Source organism: Phasianus colchicus, chromosome 37, assembly GCF_987193195.1.
Source record: "Phasianus colchicus chromosome 37, bPhaCol1.hap1.1, whole genome shotgun sequence".
Lineage (NCBI taxonomy): Eukaryota > Metazoa > Chordata > Aves > Galliformes > Phasianidae > Phasianus > Phasianus colchicus.
The window spans coordinates 973,402-991,623 of record NC_143472.1 but is presented as its reverse complement, the minus strand read 5'-3'; the positions used below and the strand labels follow the sequence as shown (position 1 = coordinate 991,623).

The 18,222-nt window shown below is 61.2% G+C and overlaps 1 protein-coding gene across 1 annotated transcript in view; it reads left to right on the top strand.

The window, feature by feature from the left end:
• LOC149913450 (phosphofurin acidic cluster sorting protein 1-like) overlaps positions 1 to 17,911 on the top strand; it is a 54,795-nt gene extending 36,884 nt beyond the window's left edge. Inside the window, exons 17-24 of the mRNA XM_090129582.1 lie at positions 828 to 973; positions 5,525 to 5,638; positions 7,976 to 8,078; positions 11,129 to 11,171; positions 11,710 to 11,858; positions 14,151 to 14,332; positions 16,438 to 16,551; positions 16,655 to 17,911. Coding sequence (XP_089985708.1) covers positions 828 to 973; positions 5,525 to 5,638; positions 7,976 to 8,078; positions 11,129 to 11,171; positions 11,710 to 11,858; positions 14,151 to 14,332; positions 16,438 to 16,551; positions 16,655 to 16,767 — 964 coding nt within the window. The 3' untranslated portion in view covers positions 16,768 to 17,911. The remainder of the gene's footprint in view (positions 1 to 827; positions 974 to 5,524; positions 5,639 to 7,975; positions 8,079 to 11,128; positions 11,172 to 11,709; positions 11,859 to 14,150; positions 14,333 to 16,437; positions 16,552 to 16,654) is intronic.
• The last annotated feature ends 311 nt before the right edge of the window (positions 17,912 to 18,222 follow it).

The window sequence follows — 18,222 nt, the reverse complement described above, 5'->3', positions numbered from 1 at the left end:
CCCCCCATTCCCCCCCATAGCCCCCCATTACCCTGCCATACCCTCCCATAGCCCCTATTACCCCCCTTAACCCCCCCATTTCCCCCCCATACCCTCCCATTCCCCCCTATTCCCCCCCATTCTCCCCCATTACCCCCCCATTCCCCCCCATAGCCCCCCATTACCCTGCCATACCCCCCCATAGCCCCTATTACCCCCCTTAACCCCCCCATTTCCCCCCCATACCCTCCCATTCCCCCCTATTCCCCCCCATTCTCCCCCATTACCCCCCCATTCCCCCCCATAGCCCCCCATTACCCTGCCATACCCCCCCATAGCCCCTATTACCCCCCTTAACCCCCCCATTTCCCCTCCATTCCCCCCCATTCCCCCCCATTACCCCGCCATACCCCCCCATTCCCCCCTCCATTCCCCCCCCATTCCCCCCCATTAACCCCCCCATTCCCCCCCATAGCCCCCCATTACCCCCCCATTCACCCCATTACCCCCCATTACCCCCCTTAACGCCCCCATTCCCCCCCCATTCCCCCCCTTAACCCCCCCATTACCCCCCTTAATCCCCCCATTCCACCCCCATTCCCCCCCATTCCCCCCCATCGCCCCCCTTAACCCTCCCATTCCCCCCCATTACCCCCCCCAATAACCCCATTACCCCCCCATACGCTCCCATACCCCCCCCATTCCCCCCCATTACCCCCTAAACCTCCCCTAAAGCCCCCATTCCCCCTCATACCCCCCCATTGCCCCCCATTCCCCCCCATCGCCCTCCATTACCCCCCATTGCCCCCCACCCCCCCACCCCCACTAACCCCCACGTCTCCCCGCAGCTCGGCGCCCCCCCCCCGCCCGCTGACGCTGCTGGCCGCGGGCCCCCCCTGCTTCCACTCCTGCCTGCTGCGCGCCTTCGTGCTGCAGCTGGGCTCCCGCAGCCCCGATTGGCCGCGGCTGCTGCGCTTCCTGCTGGTGCCTCTGGGTACTGAGCCCAAACCCGGCCCTACAGACCCCCCCGGCCCTATAAAGCACCCCCCAGCCCTATAGACCCCCCCGGCCCTATAAATCACCCCCCGGCCCTATAGACCCCTCCAGCCTTATAAACCCCCCCCCCCCCGGCCCTATAGACCTGCCCTGGCCCTACAAACCCCACCCTGGCCCTATAAACCCCCACCCCGGCCCTATAAACCCCCCCCGGCCCTACAGACCCCCGCGGCCCTATAGAACCCCCCCCCCGGCCCTATAAACCCCCCCTGGCCCTATAGACCCCCCCAGCCCTACAGACCCCCCCAGCCCTACAGACCCCACCCTGGCCCTATAAACCCCACCCCGGCCCTATAGACCCCCCCGGCCCTATAGACCCCACCCCGGCCCTATAGACCCCCCCGGCCCTATAAAGCGCCCCCCAGCCCTATAGACCCCCCTGGCCCTATAAACCCCACCCCGGCCCTATAAAGCGCCCCCCGGCCCTATAGATCCCCCCCGGCCCTATAGACCCCCTCTGGCCCTACAAACCCCACCCCAGCCCTACAGACCCCCCTGGCCCTATAAATCCTCCCCCAGCCCTATAGACCACCCCCCGGCTCTATAAATCCCTCCCCGGCCTTATAAGCTCACTCTGGCCATATAAGCCCCCCCGGCCCTATAAATCGCCCCCCGGCCCTATAAACCCCACCCCGGCCCTATAGACCCCCCCCCAGCCCTATAAACACCCATGGCCCTATAAACCCCACCCCTGCCCTACAGACCTCCCCTGGCCCTATAAACCCCCCCCTCACCCTGTAGACCCCTCCCCGGCCTTACAGACCCCTCCCCAACCCTATAAGCCATCCCCCCGGCCCTATAGAGCCCACTGTGGCCCTATAAATCTCTCCCCGGCCCTACAGACCTCCCCCAGCCCTATAACCCCACCCCGGCCCTACAGACCCCCCCGGTCCTATAGACCACCCCCCGGCCCTATAGATCCCCCCCGGCCATATAGACACCCCGGCCCTATAGACCCCACCCCAGCCCTATAGACCCCCCCCGGCCCTATAAATCCCCCCCCCAGCCCTATAGACCCCCCCCAGTCCTATAACCCCCCCCCCCGGCCCTATAAACCCCCCCTGGTCCTATAGACCACCCCCCGGCCCTATAAGCCACCCCCGGCCCTACAGACCCCACCCTGGCCCTATAAACCCCTCCTGGCTCTATAGATCCCCTCAGACCTATAAATCCTCCCCCCGGCCCTATTGACCCACCGTGGCCCTATTGACCCACCGTGGCCCTATAGACCCCCCCCGGCCCTATAAATCGCCCCCCGGCCCTATAAACTCCACCCCGGCCCTATAGACCGCCCCCAGCCCTATAAATCCCACCCCAGCCCTACAGACCCCCCCCGGCCCTATAAACCCCCCCCCCTGGCCATATAAATCACCCCCCCCCGGCCCTATAAACCCCACCCCGGCCCTACAGACCCCTCCCCGGCCCTACAGACCCCACCCCAGCCCTGTAAGCCACCCTCCCAGCCCTATAGAGCCCACTGTGGCCCTATAAATCCCTCCCCGGCCCTATAGACCCCCCCCAGTCCTATAGACCCCACCCCGGCCCTATAAATCCCACCCCACCCCTACAGACCTCCCCCGGCCCTATAAACCCCACCCCGGACCTATAGACCCCCCCAGCATTATAAACCCCACCCCACCCCCCCCCCAGCCCTATAGACCTGCCCCAGCCCTACAAACCCCACCCTGGCCCTATAAACCCTCCCTTGCCCTATAGACCCTCCCCCGGCCCTATAAACCCCCCCGGCCCTATAAACCGCCTCTGGCCCTATAGATCCCCCCCAGCCCTATAGACCCCCCCCCAGCCCTATAGACCCCCCCCCAGCCCTATAGACCCCACCCCGGCCCTATAAACCCCCCCCTCACCCTATAGACCTCCCCCGGCCCTACAAACCCCACCCCAGCCCTACAAACCCCTCCCCGGCCCTATAAGCCACCCCCCTGGCCCTATAGAGCCCACTGTGGCCCTATAAATCCCTCCCCGGCCCTACAGACCTCCCCCAGCCCTATAACCCCACCCCGGCCCTACAGAACCCCCCCCGGCCCTATAAACCCCCCCCGGTCCTATAAACCCCCCCGGCCCTATAAAGCACCCCCCGGCCCTATAAAGCACCCCCTGGCCCTATAGACCCCCCCCGGCCCTATAAACCCCTCCCCAGCCCTACAGACCCCTCCCCGGCCCTATAAGCCACCCCCCCGGCCCTATAGAGCCCACTGTGGCCCTATGAATCCCTCCCCGGCCCTACAGACCTCCCCCAGCCCTATAACCCCACCCCGGCCCTACAGACCCCCCCGGTCCTATAGACCACCCCCCGGCCCTATAGACCCCACCGGCCCTATAGACCCCCCCCCGGCCCTATAGACCCCACCCCAGCCCTATAGACCCCCCCCGGCCCTATAAATCCCCCCTGGCCCTACAGACCCCCCCGGCCCTACAGACCCCCCCGGCCCTAAAGACCCCCCCCGGCCCTATAACCCCCCCGGCCCTATATCCCCGGCCCTATAGACCCCCCCCGGCCCTATAACCCCGGCCCTATAACCCCCCAGCCCTATAACCCCCCCCGGCCCCATAACCCCGGCCCCATAACCCCGGCCCCATAACCCCGGCCCTATAACCGCAGCCCTACAACCCCGGCCCCATAACCCCAGCCCTACACCCCCGGCCCTATAACCGCAGCCCTATAACCCGGCCCCATAACCCCGGCCCTATAACCCCGGCCCTATAACCCCAGCCCTATACCCCCGGCCCCATAACCCGGCCCTATACCCCCGGCCCCATAACCCGGCCCCACAACGCCGGCCCCATAACCCGGCCCCATAACCCGGCCCCATAACCCGGCCCCATAACCCCGGCCCCATAACCCGGCCCCATAACCCGGCCCTATAACCCGGCCCCATACCCCCGGCCCTATAACCCCCGTCCCATAACCCCGGCCCTATAACCCCAGCCCTATACCCCCGGCCCCATAACCCCGGCCCCATAACCCCGGCCCCATAACCCCGGCCCCATACCCCCGGCCCCATAACCCCGGCCCTATACCCCCGGCCCCATAACCCGGCCCCATACCCCCGGCCCCATACCCCCGGCCCCATAACCCCGGCCCTATAACCCCCGGCCCCATAACCCGGCCCCATACCCCCGGCCCTATAACCCCCGTCCCATAACCCGGCCCTATAAGCCTCGTCCCATAACCCGGCCCCATACCCCGGCCCCATAACCCCGGCCCCATAACCCGGTCCCACAACCCGGTCCCACAACCCGGCCCCACAACCCGGCCCCATAACCCGGCCCCATAACCCCCGGCCCCATAACCCCCGGCCCCATAACCCGGCCCTATAACCCCGGCCCCATAACCCGGCCCCATAACCCCCGGCCCCATAACCCGGCCCCATAACCCCGGCCCCATAACCCGGTCCCACAACCCGGTCCCACAACCCGGCCCCATAACCACGGCCCATAACCCCGCCCCATAACCCCGCCCCATAACCCGGCCCCATACCCCCGGCCCCATACCCCCGGCCCCATACCCCCGGCCCCATACCCCCGGCCCTATAACCCCCGGCCCCATAACCCGGCCCCATACCCCCGGCCCTATAACCCCCGTCCCATAACCCGGCCCTATAAGCCTCGTCCCATAACCCGGCCCCATAACCCGGCCCCATAACCCCGGCCCCACAACCCGGTCCCACAACCCGGTCCCACAACCCGGCCCCACAACCCGGCCCCACAACCCGGCCCCACAACCCCCGGCCCCACAACCCCCGGCCCCATAACCCGGCCCCATAACCCGGCCCCATAACCCGGCCCTATAACCCGGCCCCATAACCCCCGGCCCCATAACCCCGGCCCCATAACCCGGTCCCACAACCCGGCCCCACAACCCGGCCCCATAACCACGGCCCATAACCCCGCCCCATAACCCGGCCCCATACCCCCGGCCCCATACCCCCGGCCCCATACCCCCGGCCCCATAACCCGGCCCCATAACCCCGGCCCCATAACCCCCGGCCCCATAACCCGGCCCTATAACCCCGGCCCCATAACCCCCGGCCCCATAACCCCGGCCCCACAACCCGGCCCCACAACCCGGCCCCACAACCCGGCCCCATAACCACGGCCCATAACCCCGCCCCATAACCCCGCCCCATAACCCGGCCCCATACCCCCGGCCCCATACCCCCGGCCCCATAACCCGGCCCCATAACCCCGGCCCCATAACCCCGCCCCATAACCCGGCCCCATAACCCGGCCCCATAACCCGGCCCCATAACCCGGCCCCATAACCCCGGCCCCATAACCCCGCCCCATAACCCCGCCCCATAACCCCGGCCCCATAACCCGGCCCCATAACCCCGGCCCCATAACCCCGGCCCCATAACCCCGGCCCATAACCCCGGCCCCATAACCCGGCCCCATAACCCCGGCCCTATAACCCCGGCCCTATAACCCCGCCCCATAACCCGGCCCCACCGACGCCGCCGGTCCGCAGGCGCCCCCCACCCGCTGCTGCACTACCTGGGCTCCCTGGACGGGCGCTACGCCGCCGCCTTCCTGGAGCCGGCATGGCGGGAGCTGTTCTGCAGGGCACACGCGCCCCCTGCCGGTGGGCGGCCGTGGGGTTGTGGGGTTGTGGGGGTCTATGGGGTTGTGGGGGTCTATGGGGTTGTGGGGTTGTGGGGGTCTATGGGGCTATGGGGGTCTATGGGTTATATGGGGTTATGGGGTTCTATGGGGTTATGGGGTTCTATGGGGTTCTATGGGGTTATGGGGTTCTATGGGTTCTATGGGGTTATGGGGTTCTATGGGGTTCTATGGGGTTATGGGGGTCTATGGGGTTCTATGGGGTTATGGGGGTCTATGGGGTTGTGGGTGTTATGGGGTTCTATGGGGTTATGGGGTTATATGGGGTTGTGGGGGTCTATGGGGTTATGTGGGGTTCTATGGGGTTCTATGGGGTTCTATGGGGTTATGGGGTTCTATGGGGTTATGGGGTTCTATGGGTTATATGGGGTTATGGGGTTCTATGGGGTTATGGGGTTGTGGGGTTATGGGGGTCTATGGGGTTGTGGGGGTTATGGGGTTCTATGGGGTTCTATGGGGTTGTGGGGTTCTATGGGGTTGTGGGGTTATATGGGGTTATGGGGGTCTATGGGGTTATGGGGTTGTGGGGTTATGGGGTTCTATGGGGTTGTGGGGGTTATGGGGTTCTATGGGGTTATGGGGGTTATGTGGGGTTATGGGGTTCTATGGGGTTATGTGGGGTTATGTGGGGTTATGTGGGGTTGTGGGGGTTATGGGGTTGTGGGGGTCTATGGGGTTGTGGGGGTTGTGGGGTTATATGGGGTTGTGGGGTTATATGGGGTTATGTGGGGTTATATGGGGTTATGGGGTTATATGGGGTTGTGGGGGTCTATGGGGTTATGGGGTTCTATGGGGTTATGTGGGGTTATGTGGGGTTGTGGGGGTCTATGGGGTTGTGGGGTTATGTGGGGTTCTATGGGGTTATGGGGTTCTATGGGGTTATGGGGTAATGGGGGTATATGGGGTTAAGGGGGGCTTATAGGGTTATGGGGTGGGTATGGGGTTATATGGGGTTATGGGGGTATATGGCGTGCTTATAGGGTTATGGGGTTATGTGTGGTTTTTATGGGGTTATATGGGGGTATGGGGTTACATGGGGTTATGGGGTTCTATGGGGTTATTATGGGGTTTTATGGGGTTATATGGGTTATATGGGGTTATGGGGGTATATGGGGTTATGGGGGTTATGGGGTTCTATGGATTCTATGGGTTCTATGGATTATATGGGTTACATGGGGCTATGGGGTTATATGGGGTTATGGGATTATATGGGTTATATGGGGTTATATGGGTTATGTGGGTTATGTGGGGTTTTATGGGGTTCTATGGGGTGGGTATAGGGTTATGGGGTGGGTATGGGGTTATGGGGGGGTTATGGGGTTCTATGGGGTGGGTATGGGGATAGGGGTTATGGGGTTCTATGGGGTTATTGGGTTCTATGGGGTGGGTATGGGGTTATATGGGGTTATGGGGGTGTATGGGGTTATATGGAGTTATTATGGGCTTATGGGGTTCTGTGGGGTTCTATGGGGCTATGGGGTTATGTGGGGTTATGGGATTATATGGGGTTAGAGGGGGTTCTATGGGTTCTATGGGGTTCTATGGGGTTATGGGTGTATGGGGGGGTTATGGGGGTATATGGGGTTATATGGGGTTGTGGGGTTATGGGGTTATATGGGGTTGTGGGGTGCTTGTAGGGTTATGGGGTTATATGAGGTTATATGGGGTTATGGGGTTATATGGGGTTGTGGGGTGGATATGGGGTTATGGGGGGGTTATGGGGTGGATATGGTGTCATGGGATGGACATGGGGTTATGGGATGTGTGGGGGGGTTATGGGGTGTGGGGGGGGGGTTTGGGATAAGGTGTGGGGTTATGGGGTGTGGGGGGTTATGGGATGTGTGGGGGGTTATGGGGTGTTTGGGGGGGCATTATGGGATGTGTGTAGGGTTATGGTATGTGGGGGGTTATGGGGTTATTGGGGGGGTTATGGGATGTGTGGGGTTATGGGGTGTGGGGGGGCATTATGGGGTGGGGGGGGTTATGGGGTTATTGGGGGGGGGGTTATGGGGTATGTGAGGAGTTATGGGGTGTGGAGGGGCGTTATGGGGTGTGGGGGGGGTTTGGGGATAAGGTGTGGGGTTATGGGGTTTGTGGGGGGGGGGAATTATGGGATGTGGGGGGGGGTTATGGGGTGTGGGGGGGGTTTGGGGGGTGAGGTGTGGGGTTATGGGGTTTGTGGGGGGGTTATGGGGTTATTGGGGGGGTTATGGGGTGTGGGGGGGCTTATGGGGTTATTGGGGGGTTATGGGGTGTGGGGGGGCCCACCCCCCAAATTAACCCCCCCTCCCCCCCCCAGAGCCGTTCAATGTGGCCGCGCGCATCCTGGGCTTCGCCTCGGGGGCGGCCATGACGCACGCCCTGCCCGTGGCCGAGGCCATGCTGACCTGCCGGCACAAGTTGTGAGCGGGGGTCACGTGACTTTTAGGGGGGGTCACGTGACTGGGAGGTCACGTGAGGGAGGGGGGTCACGTGGTAGGGGTGTGGGGTCGGATATGGGGTTGTATATGGGGTCAGGTGTGGGGTCGTATGGGGTTAAATGTGGGGTCAGGTGTGGGGTCAGATATGGGGTCAGCTGTGGGGTCATATGGGGTCATATGGGGTCAGCTGTGGGGTCAAATATGGTGTCAGGTTTGGGGTCATATAGGGTCAGGTATGGGGTCACATATGGGGTCAGGTGTGGGGTCATATGGGGTCAGGTGTGGGGTCATATAGGGTCAGGTATGGGGTCAAATATGGGGTCAGGTGTGGGGTCATATGGGGTCAGGTGTGGGGTCATATAGGGTCAGGTATGGGGTTAAATATGGGGTCAGCTGTGGGGTCAGGTGTGGGGTCAGGTATGGGGTCACATATGGGGTGAGGTGTGGGGTCAGGTGTGGGGTCATAGAGGGTCATATATAGGGTCAGGTATGGGGTCAAATATGGGGTCAGGTGTGGGGTCATATAGGGTCATATATGGGGTCAGGTGTGGGGTGAGATATGGGGTCAGGTGTGGGGTCATATGGGGTCAGATATGGGGTCAGGTGTGGGGTCAGATATGGGGTCAGGTGTGGGGTCATATGGGGTCAGGTTTGGGGTCATATAGGGTCATATATAGGGTCGTGTGGGGTCAAATATGGGATCAGCTGTGGGGTCAGATATGGGGTCAGGTATGGGGTCAAATGGCAGGGGTGTGGGGCCATAATGGGGTCAGCTGTGGGTTGTATATGGGGTTATTTATGGGGTCAGGTGTAGGGTTATATATGGGGTCAGCTATGGGGTCATACGAGGTCAGCTGTGGGGTCATATATGGGGTCAGATGGGGCATCATATGGGGTCGTATATGGGGTCAGGTGTGGGGTCATATATGGGATCAGGTGTGGGGCCATATGGGGTCACATATGGGGTCACATATGGGGTCAAGTATGGGGTCGTGTGGGGTCAGGTATGGGGTCAAATGGCAGGGGTGTGGGGTTTTGTATGGGGTCAGGTTTGGGGTCAAATATGGGGTCAGCTGTGGGTCGTATATGGGGTCAGGTGTGGGGTTATATATGGGGTCAGCTATGGGGTCATATATGGGGTCAGGTGTGGGTCATATATGGGGTCATATGGGGTCACATATGGAATGATATATGGGGTCAGCTGTGGGGTCAGGTATGGGGTCCTATGGGGTCACCTGTGGGGTTATATGGGGTCAGGTATGGGGTCACATATGGGGTTAGATGTGGGGTCATATAGGGTCACACATGGGGTCAAATATGGGGTCAGGTATGGGGTTGTGTGGGGTCAGATATGGGGTCAGCTGTGGGTCATATATGGGGCTATATATGGGGTCAGGTGTGGGGTTATATATGGGGTCAGCTATGGGGTCAGCTGTGGGGTCATATGGGGTCAGCTGTGGGGTTATATGGGGTCAGGTATGGGGTCACATATGGGGTTAGATATGGGGTCATATAGGGTCAAACATGGGGTCAAATATGGGGTCAGGTTTGGGGTCAGATATGGGGTCAGCAGGGGGTCAAATATGGGGTCAGCTGTGGGTCGTATATGGGGCTATATATGGGGTCAGGTGTGGGGTTATATATGGGGTCAGCTATGGGGTCATATGGGGTCAGGTGTGGGATCAGCTATGGGGTCACCTGTGGGGTCATATGGGGTCAGGTGTGGGGTCACATATGGGGTTAGATGTGAGGTCATATAGGGTCAAACATGGGGTCAAATATGGGGTCAGGTATGGGGTTGTGTGGGGTCAGATATGGGGTCAGGTATGGGGTCAAATATGGGGTCAGCTGTGGGTCATATATGGGGCTATATATGGGGTGAGGTGTGGGGTTATATGGGGTCAGCTGTGGGGTCATATGGGGTCAGCTGTGGGGTTATATGGGGTCAGGTATGGGGTCACATATGGGGTTAGATGTGAGGTCATATAGGGTCAAACATGGGGTCAAATATGGGGTCAGGTTTGGGGTCAGATATGGGGTCAGCAGTGGTTCAAATATGGGGTCAGCTATGGGGTCAGCTGTGGGGTCATATGGGGTCAGGTGTGGGGTCAGCAGCACATGGTGGATGGACGGGGATTTGTGGGGGGGGGGGGGGGAGTTTGTGGGGTGGGGGGGGTCATGGAAGTGCTGGTTGTGGGGCACTAAGCCCCCCCCCTAAAATCCCCCCCCCATTAAATCCCCCCCCCATTAAATCCCCCCTTTAAAACCCCCCCCTTAAATCCCCCCTAAATTCATCCCCCCCTTAAGTTCCCCCCCCCGTTAAATTCCCCCCCCCTTAATCCCCCCCTAAATCCCCCCCTTAAACCCCCCCTTAAATCCCCCCCCCTTAAATCCCCATTAAATCCCCCCCCATTAAATCCCCCCCAAAACCCCCTTAACCCCCCCCTTAAACCCCCCCTTAAACCCCCCCTTAAACCCCCCCTTAAATCCCCCCCCTTAAATCCCCCCCCTTAAACCCCCCCCATTAAATCCCCCCCTTAAACCTCCCCTTAAATCCCCATTAAATCCCCCCCCTTAAACCCCCCCCCCTTAAACCCCCCCCTTAAACCCCCCCCTTAAACCCCCCCCTTAAATCCCCCCCTTAAATCCCCCCTAAATTCACCCCCCCTTAAGCTCCCCCCCCCGTTAAATTCCCCCCCCCTTAATCCCCCCCTAAATCCCCCCCTTAAACCCCCCCTTAAATCCCCCCCCCTTAAATCCCCATTAAATCCCCCCCCATTAAATCCCCCCCAAAACCCCCTTAAACCCCGCCCTTAACCCCCCCCCCTTAAACCCCCCCCTTAAATCCCCCCCATTAAACCCCCCCCATTAAATCCCCCCCCCCTTAAATCCCCCCCTTAAACCCCCCCTAAATTCACCCCCCCCTTAAGCTCCCCCCCCCCCGTTAAATTCCCCCCCCCCTTTAAATCCCCCCTCCTTAAATCCCCCCCCCCTTAAATCCCCCCCCCTTAACCCCCCCCCTTTATCGGCAGCCCAGACGAGGATTCCTATCAGAAGTTCGTGCCCTTCGTGGGGGTGAGCAGCACCGGGGGGGGGGGAAAGGTGGGGGGGGCACCCAGACCCCATTTTTTCTGGGGGGGGGGACGACACCCAGATCCCGTTTTTAGGAATGGGGGGGGAAACCCAGGCCCCATTTTTAGGGATGGGGGGGGGGCATGGAGGGGGGGCACCCAAACCCCATTTTTGGAGGGGGGGGGACATCAGAGGGTGGGGGGGGGGTGCATCCAGACCCCATTTTTTGGGGGGAGGGGGGGGGACACCCAGGCCCCATTTTTTGGGATGGGGGATATGGGGGGGGGGCACCCAGACCCCATTATTTTGGGGGAGTGGGGGACACTCAGACCCCATTTTTTGAGGTGGGGGATAAGGGGGGGGGTGGGGCATCCAGTCTCCATTTTTTTTTGGGGGGGGGGGGCACCATGACCCCATTTTTAGGGATGGGGGGGGGGGCACCCAGACCCCATTATCTTGGGGGAGGGGGGGGGACACTCAGACCCCATTTTTGGGGGGGGGGGGACGACACTCAGCCCCCCCCCCCCCCCCCGTCGTTCAGGTGGTGAAGGTGGGCTTGGATGACGACCCCCCCCCGGGGGATGGGGAGGAGGCGCCCCCCCCAAACCTGGTGGTCCCATCCACGTCCCCCCCCCGCGAAGCCATCGCCACCCCCCCAGCATCGCCATCCATGGCCGGCGGCTCTGCGGGGTGAGGGGGGGGCTGGGGGGGGCAAAATTTGGGGACCCATAGGGGGGAAGGTGGGGGGGGGGGGCTGTAGGGTCCTGGGTGTTTGGGGAGGGGGGGGGGGCTTCCAAATGGTTTGGGGTGGGGGGGTCTGTGGGGTTGTGGGGGGGCTGTGGGGTCCGAAATGTTTGGGGGGGGGGGTCTGTGGGGTTGCATTGGGGTTCTATGGGGTGGGGGGGGGGTGATAGGGTCCCAAATGTTTTGGGGTGGGGGGGTCTATGGGGTTGCATTGGGGTCCTATGGGGTAAGGGGGGGGATCTATGGGGTCCCAGATGTTTTGGGGTGGGGGGGGGTCTATGGGGTTCTATTGGGGTCCTATGGGGTGGGGGGGCTGTAGGGTCCCAGATGTTTTGGGGTGGGGGGGTCTGTGGGGTTACATTGGGGTCCTATGGGGTGGGGGGGGGGGGCTGTGGGGTCCCAGATTTTTTGGGGTGGGGGGGTCTATGAGGTTCTATTGGGGTCCTATGGGGTGGGGGGGGGGGCTGTAGGGTCCCATTTATGGGGTGGGGAATTTATGGGGTTGCATTGGGGTCCTATGGGGTTGTGGGGGGGGCTTTAGGGTCCAAAATATTTGGGGGGGGGGGTGTCTGTGGGGTTACATTGGGGTTCTATGGGGTAAGGGGGGGCTGTGGGGTCCCAGATGTTTTGGGGTGGGGGGGTTCTGTAGGGTTGCATTGAGGTCCTATGGGGTGTGGGGGGGCTTTAGGGTCCCAAATGTTTGGTGGGGGGCTGTGGGGTCCCAGATTTTTTGGGGTGGGGGGGTCTATGGGGTTGATTTGTGGTTCTATGGGGTGGGGGGGGGGGGGGGTAGGACCCCAGATGGTTTTTTTTTGGGGGGGGGTCTATGGGGTTCAATTGGGGTCTCATGGTGGGGGGGGCTTTAGGGTCCCTGGGGGGTTCTATGGAGTTCTATTGGGGTCCTATGGGGTGGGGGGGGGCTTTAGGGTCCCAGATGTTTTGGGGTGGGGGGGTCTATGGGGTTCTATTGGGGTCTTGTGGGGGGGGCCGTAGGGTCCCAGATTTTTTGGGGGGGGGGTTTACGGGTTTCTATTGGGGTCCCTTGGGGTGTGGGGGGGGGCCATAGGGTCCCAAATGTTTTGGGGGGGGGGTCTATGGGGTTGCATTGGGGTCCTATGGGGTTGTGGGGGGGCTTTAGGGTCCAAAATAGTTGGGGGGGTTGCTGTGGGGTTGCATTGGGGTCCTATGGGGTGGGGGAGGGGGCTGTAGGGTCCCATTTATGGGGTGGGGGGGTCTGTGGGGTTGCATTGGGGTCCTATGGGGTGGGGGAGGGGGCTGTAGGGTCCCATTTATGGGGTGGGGGGGTCTATGGAGTTGCTTTGGGGTCCTATGGGGTGGGGGGGGGTTCTGTAGGGTTGCATTGAGGTCCTATGGGGTGGGGGGGGCTTTAGGGTCCCAGATGTTTTGGGGTGGGGGGGTTTATGAGGTTCTATTGGGGTCCTATGGGGTGGGGGGGGCTGTGGGGTCCCATTTATGGGGTGGGGGGGTCTGTGGGGTTGCTTTGGGGTCCTATGGGGTTGTGGGGGGGCTTTAGGGTCCAAAATAGTTGGGTGGGGGGGTCTGTGGGGTTGCATTGGGGTCCTACGGGGTGTGGGGGGGCTTTAGGGTCCCAGTTTTTTTGGGGTGGGGGGGTCTGTGGGGTTGCATTGAGGTCCCATAGGGTGGGGGGGGCTTTAGGGTCCAAAATATTTGGGGGGGGGGTCTGTGGGGTTACATTGGGGTCCTATGGGGTGGGGGGGGGCTTTAGGGTCCCAGATGTTTTGGGGTGGGGGGGTTCTATGGGTTTCTATTGGGGTCCTATGGGGTGGGGGGGGCTGTAAGGTCCCATTTATGGGGTGGGGGGGGGGAATCTATGGGGTTGCATTGGGGTCCTATGGGGTTGTGGGGGGGCATTAGGGTCCAAAATATTTGGTGGGGGGGGTCTGTGGGGTTGCACTGGGGTTCTATGGGGTAAGGGGGGGCTGTGGGGTCCCAGATGTTTAGGGGGGGGTCTATGGGGTTCTATTGGGGTTCTATGGGGGGGGCCGTAGGGTCCCAGATGGTTTTTTTGGGGGGGGTCTATGGGGTGGGGGGGGTTTATGGGGTTCTATTGGGATCCCTTAGGATTGGGGGGGGGGGGCTGTAGGGTCCCAGATGTTTTTTTTTTGGGGGGTGTTTATGGGGTTCTATTGGGGTCTCATGGTGTGGGTGGGAGGGGGGGGGGGGCAGCACTGACTCCCCCCCCCCCCCATTTTCCAGCCCCGCAGGGGACGCTTTGGGGCTGCAGGTGGATTATTGGGGGGCTTCACGTGAGGGGGGGGCCAAAAACAGCCTGAGGGGAACCTTCAGGTCCCTGCACGTCTCACGGCTGCCCCCCCCCGGGGAGGGGGCTGCGACCACCCTCACCATGACCGTGGTGACCAGGGAGAAGAATAAGAAGGGTATTTATTTTGGGGGGGGGGCTTTTGGGGGGGGTGGGGGGGGGGTCCTATAGGTGATGGAGGGGTGGGGGATGTGGGGGGGTGGGATTTTGGGGGGGGTCTGGGGGTCTTGGCTTCATGGGGGGGGGCAATGGGGGGCTGTGTGTTAAGGGGGGGGTCCTATAGGTCATGGGGGGGTCGGAATTTGGGGAGGGGTCTGGGGGGCGGACACCCATGGGGGGCATTGGGGGGGTGGGGGATGTGGGGGGGGTGGGATTTTGGGGGGGGGTCTGGGGGTCTTGGCTTCATGGGGGGGGGGGGCATTGGGGGACTGTGTGTTAAGGGGGGGGGGTCCTTTATATCATGGGGGGGGTGGGAGTTTGGGGGGGGGACACCCATGGGGGGCATTGGGGGGGTGGGGGGGTGTGGGATGTGGGGGGGGTGGGAGTTTGGGGGGGTCTGGGGGGGGGACACCCATGGGGGGCATTGGGGGGGTCCTTTAGGTCATGGGGGGATGGGAATTTGGGGGGGGGTCCTGGCGTGATGTGGGGGGGGGCGTTGGGGGGCTGTGTGTTAAGGGGGGGGTCCTATAGGTCATGGGGGGGTGGGAATTTGGGGAGGGGTCTGGGGGTCCTGGCTTCATGGGGGGGGGCATTGGGGGGCTGTGTGTTAAGGGGGGGGGTCCTTTAGGTCATGGGGGGGGTGGGGGATGTGGGGGGGATGGGATTTTGGGGGGGTCTGGGGGTCCTGGCGTGATGTGGGGGGGGGGCATTGGGGGGCTGTGTGTTAAGGAGGGGGTCCTTTAGATCATGGGGGGGTGGGAATTTGGGGGGGGGTCCTGACTTCATGGGGGGGGGGTATTGGGGGGCCTATAGGGCCCCCCATTGACCATTAGGGTCACCCTATAGGGTCCCACCCCCCCCTATTATTAGGGTCACCCATTGAGACCCCCCCAAACATTAGGGTCGCCCTATGGGGTCCCATAGCTCTGACCTTTAGGGTCACCCTATAGGGCCGCCCCAAACATTAGGGTCACCCTATAGAGACCCCCATTGACCATTAGGGTCACCCTATAAGGTCCCACCCCCCCAGGCATTAGGGTCACCCTATAGAGACCCCCCCCGAACATTAGGGTCACCCTATGGGGTCCCACCCCCCAGGCATTAGGGTCACCCTATAGGGCCCCCCATTGACCATTAGGGTCACCCTATAAGGTCCCACTCCCCCAGGCATTAGGGTCACCCTAGGAGACCCCCACTGCCAATTAGGGTCACCCTATAGGGTCCCACCCCCCCCTATTATTAGGGTCACCTATAGAGACCCCCCCGAATATTAGCGTCGCCCTATGGGGTCCCACCTCCCCGATCTTTAGGGTCACCCTATAGGGCCACCCATTGACCATTAGGGTCACTCTATAAGGTCCCACCCCCCCAGGCATTAGGGTCACCCTATAGAGACCCCCTGACCATTAAGGTCACCCTATAAGGTTCCACCCCCCCCAGCTATTAGGGTCACCCTATAGAGACCCCCCCAAACATTAGGGTCGCCCCATGGGGTCCCACCCCCCTGACCATTAGGGTCACCCTATAGAGACCCCCACTGCCAATTAGGGTCACCCTATAGGGTCCCACCCCCCCAGTCATTAGGGCCACCCTATAGAGACCCCCCCCAAACATTAGGGTCGCCCCATGGGGTCCCACCCCCCTGACCATTAGGGTCACCCTATAGGGCCCCCCCCGACCTTTAGGGTCACCCTATAAGGTCCCACCCGACTGCCAATTAGGGTCACACTATAAGGTCCCACCCCCCCCAGCCATTAGGGTCACCCTATAGGGCCCCCCATTGACCATTAGGGTCACCCTATAAGGTCCCACCCCCCCTATTATTAGGGTCACCTATTGAGACCCCCCCAGGCATTAGGGTCACCCTATAGAGACCCCCCCCATGACCATTAGGGTCACCCCATAAGAACCCCCCCCATATCCCCCCCCCCACCTCAATTTCCTGGCTGTTCACCCACCCAACTCTCCCCTCCCCCATAAGTTTGGCACCAAATTGGGACGGGGGGGGGTGGTCGACCCCCCCCCCCCACGTGACCTTTCCCCCCCCCCCCCCAACCCTTTTAGTGCCCACCCTATTCCTGAGCAAGCGACCCCGAGACCCCGACCCTAAAAGCGTTTTGGTGGACGGCATCACTCGCCTCATCTGCTCCCCCCGCCAGCCCCCGGCCCTTCTGAGCGGTGGGTTCTATTATAGGGGGGGGGGGGTTGTATTTTTTTTTTTGGGGGGGGGTCTTTGCATTTCCCCTATTAACGAAGCCCCCCCCCCCCCAACCCCAAATAGTTTCGGTGGACGGGACGCAGTGGGACGACATCAAATTCTTCCAGCTGACGGCTCAGTGGCCGTCCCACGTCAAGCATTTCCCCGTCGGTCTCTTCGGCCCCAAAACCTCCTAAGACCCCCCCCCCCCACACCCCCCCTCCCCAAATCCCCCCCCCACCCTAGAACCCTCCCCCCATCTCTGCATGCACACCCCCCTCCCCATTTGTTTCAACCCCATGCAGCGCAACTTAAGGGGCGGCCACAGAGCCTGGAATTGGGGCTCTGAGCTCTGAAAATGGGGGTCAGAGATTTGAAAATGGGGCTCTGAGTGCTGAAAATGGGGGTCAGTGCTCTGAAAATGGGGCGTAAGGGCTGAAAATGGGGGTCAGTGCTCTGAAAATGGGGCCAGGAACTCTGAAATTGGGGCTCTGAGCTCTGAAAATGGGGCCACAAGTGCTGAAAATGGGGCCAGGAACTATGAAAATGGGGCATAAGTGCTGAAAATGGGGTCAGAGCTCTGAAAATGGGACATAAGTGCTGAAAATAGGGGTCAGCTCTGAAAATGGGGCAGTAAGCGCTGAAAAACGGGGCTCAGAGTGCTAAAAATGGGGCAGGAACTCTGAGAATGGGGACATAAATGCTGAAAATGGGGCTCTGAGCTCTGAAAATGGGGAAATAATCTCTGAAAATGGGGCTCAGAGTGCTGAAAACGGGGCTCTGAGCTCCACAAACCCTGAAATTGGGGCACAGCTCTGAAGATGGGGCTCAGAGCTCTGAAAATGGGGTCATAAGTGCTGAAAATGGGGGTCAGAGCTCTGAAAATGGGGGTCAGCTCTGAAAATGGGGCAGTAAGCGCTGAAAATGGGGCCATAACTGCTGAAAATGGGGGTCAGGGCTCTGAAAATGGGGCCACAAGTGCTGAAAATGGGGCCAGGAACTCTGAATTTGGGGCAAGATCTGAAAATGGGGCTCAGAGTGCAGAAAATAGGGCCACAAGTTCTGAAGATGGGGGTCCGAGGTCTGAAAATGGGGCCAAACGTGCTGAAAATGGGGTCATAAGTGCTGAAAATGGGGCTCTGAGCTCCCCCCCAAAAAAAATCTCAGTGCCAACCCCAATTCCCACCCCCCCCCACCCCACCCCCAAGCTTTCGCTGCTTGTCCTCGTGCCAAAGTGAGGGGGGGTCCCCCCGTGCTTGCTGCCCCCCCCACCGACGCGCAGCTGCTTTGTTGAGGGGGGGGGAGGTCAATGAGTGCCAATAAAATTGCATTGGATGATGAGGGGGGGGGCTGCGTGGTCTTTGATGATCCCATAGGAAGAGCCCAGGCCAGTTTGTAGGGTAAAAGTGGGGTTTATTTGGGGGGGGGGGGGGGGGTGGAAGCGAGGTGGGGGGGAGAGATCTGGTGTGGAAGGAATAAAATGGGGTCATGGGAGCTGAATGTGGGGCAGCGAGATCTGAAAATGGGATCAGGGCGCTGAAAATGGGGCTCTGAGTGCTGAAAATGGGGTCAGAGCTCTGAAAATGGGGTCAGAGCGCTGAAAATGGAGCCACAGGTGCTGAAAATGGGGCCAGGAACTCTGGATTGGGGGC